The sequence below is a fragment of the Sprattus sprattus genome, assembly GCF_963457725.1.
Source record: "Sprattus sprattus genome assembly, chromosome: 4".
Taxonomy (NCBI): domain Eukaryota; kingdom Metazoa; phylum Chordata; class Actinopteri; order Clupeiformes; family Clupeidae; genus Sprattus; species Sprattus sprattus.
The window spans coordinates 45,470,998-45,484,364 of record NC_137923.1 but is presented as its reverse complement, the minus strand read 5'-3'; the positions used below and the strand labels follow the sequence as shown (position 1 = coordinate 45,484,364).

The window sequence follows — 13,367 nt, the reverse complement described above, 5'->3', positions numbered from 1 at the left end:
GTGTGACCTTGAAATAATTTAATGTAAGTAATATAACTGCTCTGTTGTTTATTTTTCATCCAGTGATTGTCATTCAATGCAGAAAGGTTGTCCTGAGCAGGGAACGCAGATTTCTGTCTGTTCCCATCATCTGCCATGGCATGACAGAGAGCAACGGATGCCAGCTTCATGGTAAATGCTGTCACCATTTCCTCCTACTGAGAAACTAAGACTTATGAGGAAGTCTTGCATGGCTGAACTCCCACGAACCCTTGCTCTGTCTTTGGTCGAAGCAGAGAATTAAGCCTCTCCTTTGTCTTTCACACACACACCAATATACACACACACACATACACATGCTCACCTTTATGAACTGTGAATGTGAAATTACACGGAAGACCTACACCTTGAAGATCCTGAAAATTGCCCATATTCCTCAGAAAGACCCGTGCTGGTGTCACATATCAACCAAAACAAGCACAACAAGAAAAACCAAAAATTGCTTGCCAATAGCAACAAAGGAAAAAGTCCTTACAGCAATAAATTAAAATGATATTTATAAATTACACATCAAAGACACAGTTTAACATGGTCACAAGAAGGAGAGTGGAAAAGCACCCTCTCTTCCACATATATAAAGTGCCAGAGTCAGGGTGGAAATCCAGCCTCTGCCATCTTTGGAATTCTCACATTGTTTGGTGCCGCTCTCAATTTGGTTTGCCCCTCTATCTCTCTTTGAGGAGAAGAACTTTAAACAACAACAACAGAAAATACATTGTGCTTGCTTTTGTATTTGGCATGGATCTTGTTGTGAGGAGGAAGTCACTCTAAGAACCTCTATATGTCCCTTTGATCAGTCAAATCATCCCTTGATCAGTCCCATGTTACACCTCTATTTTCACCCCATGGGGCCGGGGGTGGAAGTGCACCACACTGGCCCGCTCCTGGTGGCTGGCGGTGGGACTGTGCTTAGCGGCCAGCGCCTGGAGGAGTCGCCTCTCCGCGCCGCGGTCCTCCTTCCCCTCCCGGCCCTCCATGCTGGCGGCCAGCCAGCGCTCCAGGGCTTCTTCTCCGTCCCCGCGGCTGAACGCACTGCTCCGTACCAGGGCCTCCGCCTCGGGGCTGGCGTCAAACCTCTCCAAAACGTGGCCCATGGTCTGCAGGTCGACCAAGGCGGGGTGGTGGGTATTTGAGGGCAGCGCAGGGGCAGACGCCAAGCAGCAGAGGCGCTGGTGGAGCTGGAGGCTGGGCAGGTGGAGGAAGGCGGCAGTGCAGAGGGCACAGCGGTGCGGGTGCTCGTGGGAGCTGTGCAGGCGGCGGTGGAGCTTCAGGTGGATGTACTGGGTGAACTTGGTGCAACACAGCTTGCACTGGTAGGGCTTCTCGCCCGAGTGGAGCCGTAGGTGAGTTTTCAGGTTGCTTGTGCTGCTGAACCGCTTATGACACACCTGTGCAAGAGAACGAGTCAGAAGAAGAGAGAGAGAAAGAGAGAGAGGGAGTGTGAAAAAGATAAAAGGGAGGAAAACAAAAGAATAGGACAAAACAGGTTATTTTCGATCTTGATACAGATTCAAAAAGAACATCCAAAAGATAAAAGCAGGATATAACTGCATTCACATTCTAAACAGTCTCTATTGACATGAAAACAGTGCTCTCCCTGTTGCCAGACAGTCCCGACCTGTTTGTTTTATTTTTTCATCTCAACAAATCACGTCATGGAGCGCCACATGAATAAACACCTCCAGCACCGCTGTGCCCAGTCTGACAACAATGCCTAACAAAAGGACAAGGATTCCTTCCCTTAAACTTAAAAAGGTGAGGTGAAAGTACCTCGGCTGACTCATGCGGCGCCACATAAGGGCGCGATGTGGGTAACAGGGCAAAACTAAATAGGAACATGGCTCCCAGTTAGACTGGAATTAACAGGTGGGTCGACTCACCTGGCATTCATGAGGTTTCTCTCCCGTGTGGACCAGATGATGCTTCTGTAGATGGGCGAGCTGGGTGAAGCTCTTCTTGCAGAGGTGGCACAGGAATGGCCTCTCCCCGCTGTGCACACGCAGATGCACCTAAAACACAGACACAGAGGTCAGACAGGGAACACACCCACTAACTCACTCACTCAGACACTAACTACATACCAATGAAGATTCTGACCCTGATTGTAAGTTCATTAAGATGAAAGCTTTGACCAGATATTCAGCAAATATAGGAGGCAGAAATAAGAGAGATCTAAATTTACCTTCAGGTTAGAGAGCTGCCCAAACGTCTTGAGACAGATGTTGCACTCGTACTTGATCTTGCCATTCTGTTTCTTCAGGGGGTAGGGTAGGGCCTTGTATCCGGGGGTTTCGTGGCGGGGTGAGGGGCCGCCACTCTTGCCGCTGGCCAGGCTGAGGTTGATGGCCTCCTCACAGCCTGACAAGGGCTGAAACTGTGGAGAATCTGGGAAGTGTTTCGGGACCGGCGAGAGCTCCAGCATGGCAGGGACCCCGGTTGGAGGGGAGGTGTTTGGGAGGCGCTCTTTCAGGCCACCGGGTGGGGGAGGGTAGGCTAACGCAGGCAAGTCAGGCTGAGCCACGGAGGGGAAAGGCAAGCCTTCTTTGCTCAGGAAGGTGTTGTACCGAAGGGGACCTCTGGAAGGGATCACCCCAGGAAAAGGAGAGGAGTACTGGGGCAAGAGCAGAGAGGGGTAGTGGGGAGTGTATGGAGGTAAGAACTGGTATGGAGGTGGCTGGAGGGGCCTGGAGGGAGTGTAGAGAGGGTAGGAGGACACCAGGCCCTCGCGATGGTTGTAGAGGCCGTGCAGGTGAAGGGGAAGCTGTGGAGCTAGAGGAGGGGTGCTTCGGAAGACCTGATTACCCAGGCTGGTCTCCATGAGGTCGGACTGAGGAGAGGACAAAGAGTCAGGCTCTGGGATGACAGTGGTGGTGTCATCATCTTCCTCTTTCTCCATCTTTTTGCTAAAGTCCATGACCTGCTGCTCCTCCGGAGTGTCGGGCGGGGTGTCCCTTTCCAGGATTCCGACCACATCAATCTTCTCATCAGAAGACTCGTTGCACTCGTTTCTCTCATCTTCCTCCTCCTTCTTCTTCTCATCATCCTCATCGCTCCGCGACCAGGCTGGACTCAGTGGTGGCTTAACAGTGAAGCCCCAGTGAGGTAAGTGATGCTTTGGGGGATCAATCAAGTGCTCTACGGAGAGAAGAACAGAGAGAGAGAGCTAAAATTAAAAATCGAGTTATTTACATTACTTTCTTCACTACAAACAATGTTAATTTTTACGTGCTCAAGAAACTGACATCATAAAAGGCCATGATAAAACTGACTTAAAGTCCAAAGTCATGGTGAGCTCACCATGACATAACTCTCAGTAGATGACTCGTGTCACAAAAGCACTCCTTTAGCAAACACTCCCCCTCATATCCTCCCTCCCTGCCCACTTATGGTAAATGGCGATGCTTTCAGTTTTTGAATGACGGTAAGGAGATATTTGGCTGAGTTTCAGTATGACGTTGTGGTAGTACTGCTATCACAGATTAGCCAGCACAATTACTCCGTGGGAGTCCACGCAGTGAGAGTGGGGCTGTGTGTGGGTTGCTCAGTGTGCTGCTGGAAATAAGACTGAGAAGAGTGTGTGTATGAGTGTGTGTTCCTCCTCTCTTCTCTTTTTTACGTGTTTGTGACCAATAGTGATAGCCACAGCAGAATGTACCGTGAACGTTTGTATGGGATTAAACGTTTGATGAGATAAGACAAAAAAAAGGTAGAATAATATCCAACAAATGACTATTTAAATGTCTGTTTCTGTCAAGCTTCATTCAGATACACTAGTGTTGTGTTGAGGGATAGGTTCCATAGAAGTCAGGTTGAGGTATTTGCTTACAGAATTTACAGGCAACCACAGTAGCTGCCGTGTCATTACTTAGGAAAGGAAAGTAAAAACAGTAGCCCGTTTTAAAACCATATGAAGTGACGGTTACGGTAAACCTCGCTGTCATAGGGGAGCTAAAATGTCAAGCAAAACTGGCATTTGAGATCTTTACTACACCTGACACATAACAATACTATCAACTCTCATCACAATATTTTGACATTTTCTCTGTGAGGCATTACAGTTTGCAGAACCATTTAATGGCCTCTAAATGGTTTGTATGGACAGTTACATAAAATCTTTCCCACACAGAATATACTGTGGCTAATCAATTTCTATAAATGGCCCACTAATAAGTGAATGTCCTGTTACTGCCTCAAGGCTAATCAACATTTATTAAAATTTTGAACACAGAATGATAATATATTCGCGTGCCTCTGAGTGACATCGCTAGAATGAGTCCAGGGAAGAAACAATAACATGTGGTGCTTTAATGATTAGCCTTCAGGGGCTTTGTCATGTGACTTTTACGAGCATTTTCTGAATTTCCTGGCTCTGTGCTGTCGAAACACAGAAGGGATCTTCCATTTCCACATGGGATAATTACTGGCGGTAATTGTCACCACAAAACCCACAGTAGACCAAAATCTCTGGACATGTCTATGTGACTCAGGTAATGTTCCACAACAATGCCAATGTCTCAAGGACTGGTGAGTAAGAGCACAGTACACACAGCCCTGACGCTCCTAATCTTATCCCTATCACTTTCCAACTCCTTGTCTGATGTTCTAAAATAGATGGCGAAAACATGACACACCTTCATCAACACACCCCTACATGACTACCATGTACAGACATACTTTCTCATTCTGTCACATACGTACACAAGTGTGCCGTCAGATGAGAATCTCTTTGAAGTGGATTTTGTAAAAATACATATCATTCTGGCATGGCTGATCTAGTCGATTAACGACTAGCCGTGTCTCCTTTATCTGGCCAAGTAGTGCGAGCCAAAACCAGTTGTGTCTCAATTGTCACTTCCAAGGCTTCCTATGGGCTTACAGCCAGGGACTTTTTGCCTGCCGATAACCCTTGGGCCAAGCTAGGCTAACTGGTGCTTGAGGCGGTGTCAAGGTGTAAAGCGGGGTTACTGGAGTCAGGTCAGAGAGGTTCAGACTAGTCAATATCAAATAACCTACATGCTACCAAATAACGTGGTCAGCTCGTGAAATCAGGTCTCTGCTTAATATTTGGACTAATACAAAAATTCAAAACGGTACCTTGATCAAGTAGAAGACTGAACAACAAGCACGAGAGCTGACAACCTGACTAACAGGCTGTCATGCTTTTGAGCTATTCAAAGGAATCAGATTAAGTATGTAAAAGGAACCGTTCATGCCTCAAACTGCCAAACCATATTAAATGCAAACCATAAAACTTCTTAGAATTACTGTTTAAAGTAGAACTATACTTTCATTAAGTAGTATACTTTCATTAAGTAGTATACTTTCATTAAGTCAGAGACTGGACACTGTACTTAATCTTTTCACTGAACACAGTGCCTCACAGTTCTAAAGAAAACTTTCCTCTGAATCATTCTCCAAATGTGTAGTATAACTGTAGACCCACAGAATACATCTAGACATCAGTGCAACTGCAAAAAACAACAATAAACACCATCGAAGTCCACAAAAAGTTTCCACAGGGGTAGAAGTGGACTTACTGTGTTTGAGTTGTTGCTTCTCATCCTCTGTCTGGCAGCGCAGCCGCTGGGAGAACTCCTGACTGTACCAGACCAGCAGCTCCTGCTGCGGTTGCACTGGCTTCATGGTGTAGAAGTAGATGTCCCGGCCGTTCTGGCAGGCCACCAGGTTCTGTTCTGCCAGTGAGCGAGCAGGGTTGACGAAACGCATCCAGTTGCTGTGGCGCACGTCATGGCCGTCGATAAAGTGGAGAAACTGACCCCCGGAGTAAATCTGTTCAGAGGGAACGACAAGGAGAGGATGGCAAAAGATACCGAGAAGAAAAGAGAAGAAGAAGAAGATCTCATGAGCAAAACTGACCAGACAAACTCCATGCGTTTCACACACATTCAGTCCCCCCATCTATTAACTACACCTCAAAAGCGAATTGATGTTCACTGCAGACATTTGTAGTCATCAGAAAAACAAGGACAAATGCGATAGCAATTCCACAGTCCCAGAGTAAAATGACATTTGCCCACCAAACTGCATACAACTGAAGTACTGCAACTGCTGCAGCTATCAAACTGCCCATCGTCCTCTGAGCAGCAATCTAGTTCTTCAACAAACACTCTGAATAAATAACCCTAAATAAAAACAACCATCACTCCCAACTGCTGTAACATCAGTGGGCCACTTGTGAACCTGACTGTCCAGAGGAGTTCTCCAGTGGACAGCCAAGCCTGCTTACAAATAGTGCTAATTAGTCACCTCTGCCATGTACAGAATGTGTTCTGTGAAGCTTCTCTCTAATCCCTCTGTGCTTGTCTTCTGTTTGTCTCTTCTCTCAAACTTTCTATCTTTTTTCCTTAACAATGTTTCTGCTTCTGCCTTCACCACACCAGGAGTGTGTCTTTATGTGCAGGTGCGCAGGCGTATTTGAGTGTGTGTGTTTGTGTGTGTGTGTGTGTGTCTCGGTAAGTTTCTGTTATTGGTGTTAAACGAGTGGCCTTTTAAAATGTGCTAAGGGGGAGTGGAAGGGGGAGGGAGTTCTAACACACGCCCATAAACACAAGAAGGGGATTTTTTTCAGTGCTGTGTAACCTACATGCCTCCCGTAAGATTCCACCCCTCGAGGGAGTGGTCTATGTGAGAGTGTGACGCAATGACAGAAACACACGTATGCACACGAGCGCACACACCTGTCAAAGTCACGTGAAAGTGTCTTGGCATTCTCCCAGAGCACTCTCACTGGTGTGACAATGTCAGATAGAAACTGGGCGGGAACATGGTGGAAAATACAAGCGTAGTACTGAAAATGAACAAAGGATGACTAAGGAAACGAATGGTAAAGGAAGGAAAAAAAACTCCAGTCTGACACAAAGAGCGACAAAGTTATTCGGTGAGAAATGCACTAGCCGGGGGAAAAAAATATCTCTCATTTTAGGGGGAAAAGGTAGAAACTCCTGGCCCTTCTAAAAAAGCAGTTGATACATAGCCAACTTCAAAGAAAATCCTTCAAAGGAAGTCACATCGACAATCGGTTACAAAAAAAAAACCTAGTCAGAGTCTGTGTGTGTTTGTGTCTGTGAATGAGGTGGCTGACAAATCCACGTTACATGTGAAAATGAAAGTGGCCCTATCACTGCAATGAAGAAATACTGTGTGTGTGTGTGTGTGTGTGTGTGTGTGTGGTAGGGGTGTTGGAGGTGAGTGTGTGGGTTTTGTATGTGTAGCAATTCTTACATTTCCCTTCACTGACAAAGCAGAAATGAACTTTCGAACAGAAGATCTATGGACCTCAGTTACAGTAAGTATTATGCAGCTAATACAGACAAGGAAAAGTCCCTGCATAGCCAAAAGGCAAAAAAGATACTTGGATTTCTCTCTCTCTTTCTTTCTCTGTCCTCTGTGTGTGAGTCATAATTGGGGCTGAGGGTAAGGTGGTGTTCATTTATCGTGGGTGATTGTGTGGGACTGGATATTTGTGGATCTGGTGTGTGTGTGTGTGTGTCAATCAGACGGACTCACCCTCCAGAAATACTTCCGGTTGGCCTGAGGTGGGACGTTATCTTTGGTGTAAATGTCTCCCTGAAGGGGTCCGAAACGAGACCCTTGAGGAATGTACTCCTTACTAAACACACCTGTGACCTGTTGAGAATAGACAAGAAAACCATTTAAACCATGTAAATCATTTTAAAAAATGCACTTTGGTTTAGCTGGTTATAAACAAGGGAAAGCTGAGTAGGTCTGTTCTGACCTTTATCTGATATCAAAAATCATTCAGAAGCCATTGATGTGTCCTTTTTATTGATTTGATCTAAGGTTTAAAATCCACCAGCAAGTTCACAACTAGTTTTCTTATTTAACTACTCCATTTTCTGTCTCCCTTTGTCTGTTCATTCACTCTCTCTCCCTCTCTTTTTGTCAGATACAATGACTGCATCAGTCCTGGGTTTTCAAGATTTGTTTCTATTTTTATTTTTTAAGCCTAAAATAGATCTTTGGCAACCAGGGCGCCTTTGCCTGAAAGTGACACACATTCATTTTTAAGGACTTAAACGACTCAGAAGGAATTACACTTTCCCTCCTCGGCCTACTCCACTGACCTGGTGAACCATTGACACCTGCCTCACCTGAACTTATGTCCCTTCAGAAAGCCCAGGGCAACAACACCAAAGACACCCAAGTCCAAACTCTGGCCACCCCCGCCACCCCCACCCCCCTTTATAGGAAGGCCCCTGGTAACACTACTAACTGTTAACTGACACAGCCTAACAATAACAAGAGAAACTGTTGGTGAGCTGTGGTGTGAAAGGGAAGGAGCCACAAGTGTGTGTGTGTGTGTGTGTGTGTGTGTGTGTGTGTGTGTGTGTGTGTGTGTGTGCGTGCGTGGGTGTGTGTGTCAGCGGCGAAATTAAATTTGTGGTTTTGTTTACCAGGAAGCCCCTGTTCTTTCTGTCCCCGTGTCTTTTTGAAAAGATAGAAATGTGGTCACAGTGTTTCGTCTTAAACATTACTTCAAAAATGCAATTGGTTGTAGGTTTGGGCCTTCCCTAGTTTTGAACAACTGAAGTTGTGCTTTTTACATAAATAAAAAAGAGAAAGATGGTGGGAGAAAGGAAAATGAAAATGAAACATCTTGAAGAAGGACGGGGAGGGGCGGTGTGGAAAGGAAAGCGAGGGAAGGGTTCGAGCTCCAAAGGTTGGCCCCCATGCTGCACGCCGTCACGTTGCACATCATGAGACAAGAGCCTCTGTGACAGCAGAATTGTGTTCGGTAAGCGTTGCGTGACTAATGAGTGATTAACTGCTCACTGCTGGGGGTTTAAGTTGCGAGGGGTGGGGTGGGGGGGTGGGTATGGCTAAGCGAAGTTCACCACTTGACAGGAGCCACGCCACGACGCCATCCCCAAACCCGGGCCCCCACCCTACGACAACCTGCCAGGACATTGGCGCGAGCTGCCAGGAGTCTTCGTCAGCCTCCAAACGAAAGTAATCGTTTAAGGGCTTAACCTATTTCCTGCTCCTCTGGTCTTGGCCTGGTGCGGAGCAGCCCCATCTGCCACGTGCCCCCATCTGCCCCACACTGAGGGTTGGAGGGGGGGGGGGGGGGGGGGGGGGCAGCAGGGTGTATGTAAACGGGGGGCATTTAGCCCTCCCCCCCCCCGCCAAAAGAAAAGGCTCCCGTGTTAATTCAAGATGTTGAAGTTGTCCCAAGACTGTTGGCACTGTGTGTCTGTTGCAGTACTTATAATGTGGTATTAACAGCTTCAGTTTATCACAAAGTGAACGTGTAGATAGAATTCGATTTAGACTTATTTTAAGATTATACTTAATTTCAGATTTTTCCATTTCCCGAAAATGTCAGAATTTTACACCAAGGCAGTCTGGATTAATTAACATCAACAGAACCAAACTGAACCAAATAAATTCAACCTGACCCTTTTTGAGGTTATGCACATGTGAGCAGGTGTTATAGCGTGAGAAATCTGGTCAGTCTATGACTGGAAATGGAAGGGAAAACTGTGAACTCCAGACTATGACTTATTGAGTCGGTTTGGTTTCTATTGCTTTTCCTCAGTTTCCTGCGGTCAACCCCTGCTGTAATGTTAGGGCTGCTCAACTCCTGGAAACTGACAAATCCCTGGTGGGATGACTGGCCTAGATCTGGCCACTCACCAGATTCAACATTCACTTCGCCGAATTTGCGAACCAGAGGTGAATGTTCAGGGAAAAGGAAAAAGGAAGTGTGGGAACACACACCCATCCACTAAGTTATTTATGAATAAAAGGAAGAAGTAAAGTGAGTGTGTGCTCATATTTGCCTCCTGAATGCAAATTGTTGATGAATTGCTTCGCAGAATGAAGAAAATTACATTCTCACATGCACAAATCTACACAGACAAACGCCTGCTGGCACTCTAAGTTTAAACACATCTGATTGTAGATAAAGCTGTGCCGCGAGAAAAAGTGAAGGCCAGGAGATGTAAATAAGTATTTTTATCGCTGCGTTGAAAATGGAAAAGCAGAAGCTGAGAAGACGTATGAAATAGGTCACCTTAGAGTCACTACAGAAAAGCAGAAGTGAGTGTGGACTGCTGCATATAAGAGTCACAATTTGATTTGGTTTTCAATCAGCAAGTGAATGTGTGTGTGTGTGTGTGTGTGTGTGTGTGTGTATGTGTGTGTGTGTGTGTGTGTGTGTGTGTGTGTGTGTGTGTGTGTGTGTGTGTGTGTGTGTGTGTGTGTGTGTGTGTGTGTGTGTGTGTGTGTGTGTGTGTGTGTGTGTGTGTGTGGTTTTGTGTGTGTGTGTGTGTGTGTATGTGTGTATTTGTGTGTGTGTGTGTGTGTGTGTGTGTGTGTGTGCAGGTAAGCTACAAGCCAGACGTGCCACCTACACATTACTGCTTGGTGATTGTCATTACTGAGCGATGTGGACATGAGTAACCAGCTAAGCCACCTCTCATACACTCATTTCATACCTCTCACCAGAAGAGCAAAAAAAGAGAAGAAATCGAAGAGAACTCTCTGCTAATGAGGATTATGCATATGTATCTGAGTGTGTGTGTGTGTGTGTGTGTGTGTGTGTGTGTGTGTGCGTGCGTGTGATTGTGTGAGAGACAACAGCGGAGGGAGAGGACGGAAGACAGAGAAAAGCACAACCACAAACAAACTTTGAAGTGCCAGAGAGATCTACGAGCTAACACTTAGCTAAGAGCTAAGCTAAAAAAAATAACAAAAATGCCCTCCTAAAGTGCTGGAGAGATGTACTCAGATGCCCACTCATTCCATTCACTGGCTCTCTTCACCTTTCTCTCACTTAATTCCCCCCATATCTTTCCTCAAAAGCAATCCAGTTTATCAATCCCTTCTACCTATAACAAGCTGTAGCCTTGAAGTTCAGAGTAATGTTTTGTATGTATGGAGGAACTCCCTCTAAGAAAATACTCTCTGTAGAGGAAGCTTTTTTGGGTACCAACGTCAAACAAGTTTCAGTCCTGAATAACCACTTTTACACGTGTTGACATGTTGATGGTTTTTCTACTTTTCCCGTAGAGAACCTCAGGGTTAATGTCAAACTCTGTGGGGGAAGCTTTTACTTTTAAAAGCACACAGTGGCGGCCTTTAGAGGTTGAGTAAGCCCTCGCTCACCTGCCGAGAGGACCCATTGATGCGATTAGCCTGATCACCTGGATGGGTCGCACAGCTCATCCCTGAACTTTGAGCAGCTGACTGACTGAAAGCGAACAACACTGACCCAGGGAGCTACAGTAAAGAGGCTTAGGCACTGACCCAAGGCTCTCCAGCCAGCAACACTCAGAGACGGGGGGGGGGGGACGTGAGGGAGAGGGAGGGAGAGATAGAGGGAGAGAGAAAAAAAGAGAGGGAGAGAGAGGGATGGAGAGGGGGAGAGAGACAAAGAGAGGGAGAGAGAGAGAGGTAGCTTCGAATAGCGATGTGACGCTAAGAGAGTTTAAGGTAGAAACACTTATGGCATCTTATGGCAAAACAGTTGTTGTTGAGGGAACAAGGCTTACATCTATTCAGTGAAATTAGCAGGATGCTAGCGAGACGGACAGTGAGCACACGCAGCAGGAATGCATCTCAGCAAGCTTGTGTTCATTTCCTACAGGAATTCCGCACACCTTGTGACAGAACTTAGGCTGTCATACTTGCAATTGGGGGTTCCCATAACTGATCGGCAAACACACAAATGTTTCCTTCAACATAATCACATAATGACATATTGAAACCTCTTAAGTCAGTGTAAACAAACTCCAAACAAACTCCACTGACCCTATTTGAAAGTAGCAGGAAGTGTGTGTGTGTGTTGTGTGCGTGAGAGTGTGTGTGTGTGTGTGTGTGTGTGTGTGTGTGTGTGTTTGTGTGTGTGAGTGTGTGTGAGTGTGTGTGTGTGTGTGTGTGTGTGTGTGTGTGTGTGTGTGTGTGTGTGTGTGTGTGTGTGTGTGTGCACGTAACGCTATCACTTACCTCATTATCTGGGCCGTACTCAAAGGTGAGATTGCGTGGGATGGAGGTCATGGCCTGTGGCACGCCGAATGCCGGGTCGGATGTCTGGTCGGGGACGATGTACGTGCAGTGGAGGTCAAAGTCAGCCTCCCTCCAGTCACACATGTTCCCCATTGATGGTTCCAGCTTCATCGTCACACTCTTTTTCTTTTGGTCCTGTTCTCTGGTCAGTTCTTGTTTTCTCTTCGAGTGTGTTTGGTTTAGTCTGCTCTGCTTTGGTGTGGGTTGCTTTGGTGTTTTTAGGCTCTTAGGATAGGTTTCTTAAAGATTATTACCTGAGAGAGACAGAGAGAGAGAGAGAAAGAGAGAGACAGAGACAGAGACAGAAACAGAGACAGAGACAGAGACAGAGACAGAGACAGGGAGAGAAATAGCAAAACATGAGAATCCATTACATATAGGAAAACAATATGTATAGTGCAAAGTTTGATTAATAACAGAAAAAAATTAAAACCTTAAGAAGGAAACTTCAGGACACTGTCAACCAATCAGCAAAACAGCCACTTAAAATTCCAAAATAATGCCTCAAGATATGATTTCTAAAGATAACCCAATCTAATGGAGGTGGATTTGAAGTTGACACAGAGATGATTATCGCCACCAGACACACCTGGGTGACCTCACTCATTCCTTCCGAACACACTCACTTTTTCTATCCTTGTTTAAATAGGTGATGTCACTGAACACTTCCCTGTGGCCACAAAATCAATGTTTAACTATTTGCTATTTGATGTCAGTGTTTGTTAACACCTAGCCCCAACCCAGTCAATAACAGACCTGAAAGGAAGCTTTTTGAAAAAGGTTATCTAAACCATGTCCCATTATTGGGGCATCAAGGTATCAGCTATTCACAAAAGCCAAGATTCAATCGACCTACCCTGTGAGGCCAAACAGTGTAAGATAGCCTTCCTCAGTCATCAAAACAAAAGCCATTTAAAATTAAGAAATAAATAATAAATATATATATATATATATTTGCCATACTGACACTTCACAAATCAATTTCAACCATCACCACGATGGCTATGAAGAAGCCACCAACCCAGTGAAAATCACAAATTCTAGAAATTCCAGCCCTGCAACTTGTGGACAAAGAAGACAAACCACGCTCACTCACTTTCCCTCATTCATTCAGCTGTGGGATGGTCATCTCTTGCGTTCTTTGGTTGTGCCATTCCATTGCTTGACTTGTCTTTGTCTGTCACCAGCACATCCTATTGGCTTATCCTCAGTCCTCTTGAAAGTTTTGTCAATGTTCTCCCAAACTTGTATTTGGTTGTGGCGGAGAATTCCCTTGA

General features: G+C 45.7%; 2 protein-coding genes across 2 annotated transcripts in view; one reads left to right on the top strand and one right to left on the bottom strand.

The window, feature by feature from the left end:
- The window catches only part of LOC308364295 (prolyl endopeptidase), a 202,513-nt gene that overhangs the window by 150,116 nt on the left and 39,030 nt on the right, over positions 1-13,367 (top strand). The gene's annotated exons all lie outside the window — the stretch shown is intronic.
- prdm1b (PR domain containing 1b, with ZNF domain) lies at positions 864-12,201 on the bottom strand (the record flags this gene model as incomplete). Its single annotated transcript, XM_080836339.1, has 6 exons — positions 864-1,427; positions 1,920-2,048; positions 2,222-3,174; positions 5,577-5,829; positions 7,567-7,686; positions 12,031-12,201. The coding sequence occupies 6 exons, from the start codon at positions 12,199-12,201 to the stop codon at positions 864-866; spliced, it is 2,190 nt and encodes a 729-aa protein (XP_080692465.1).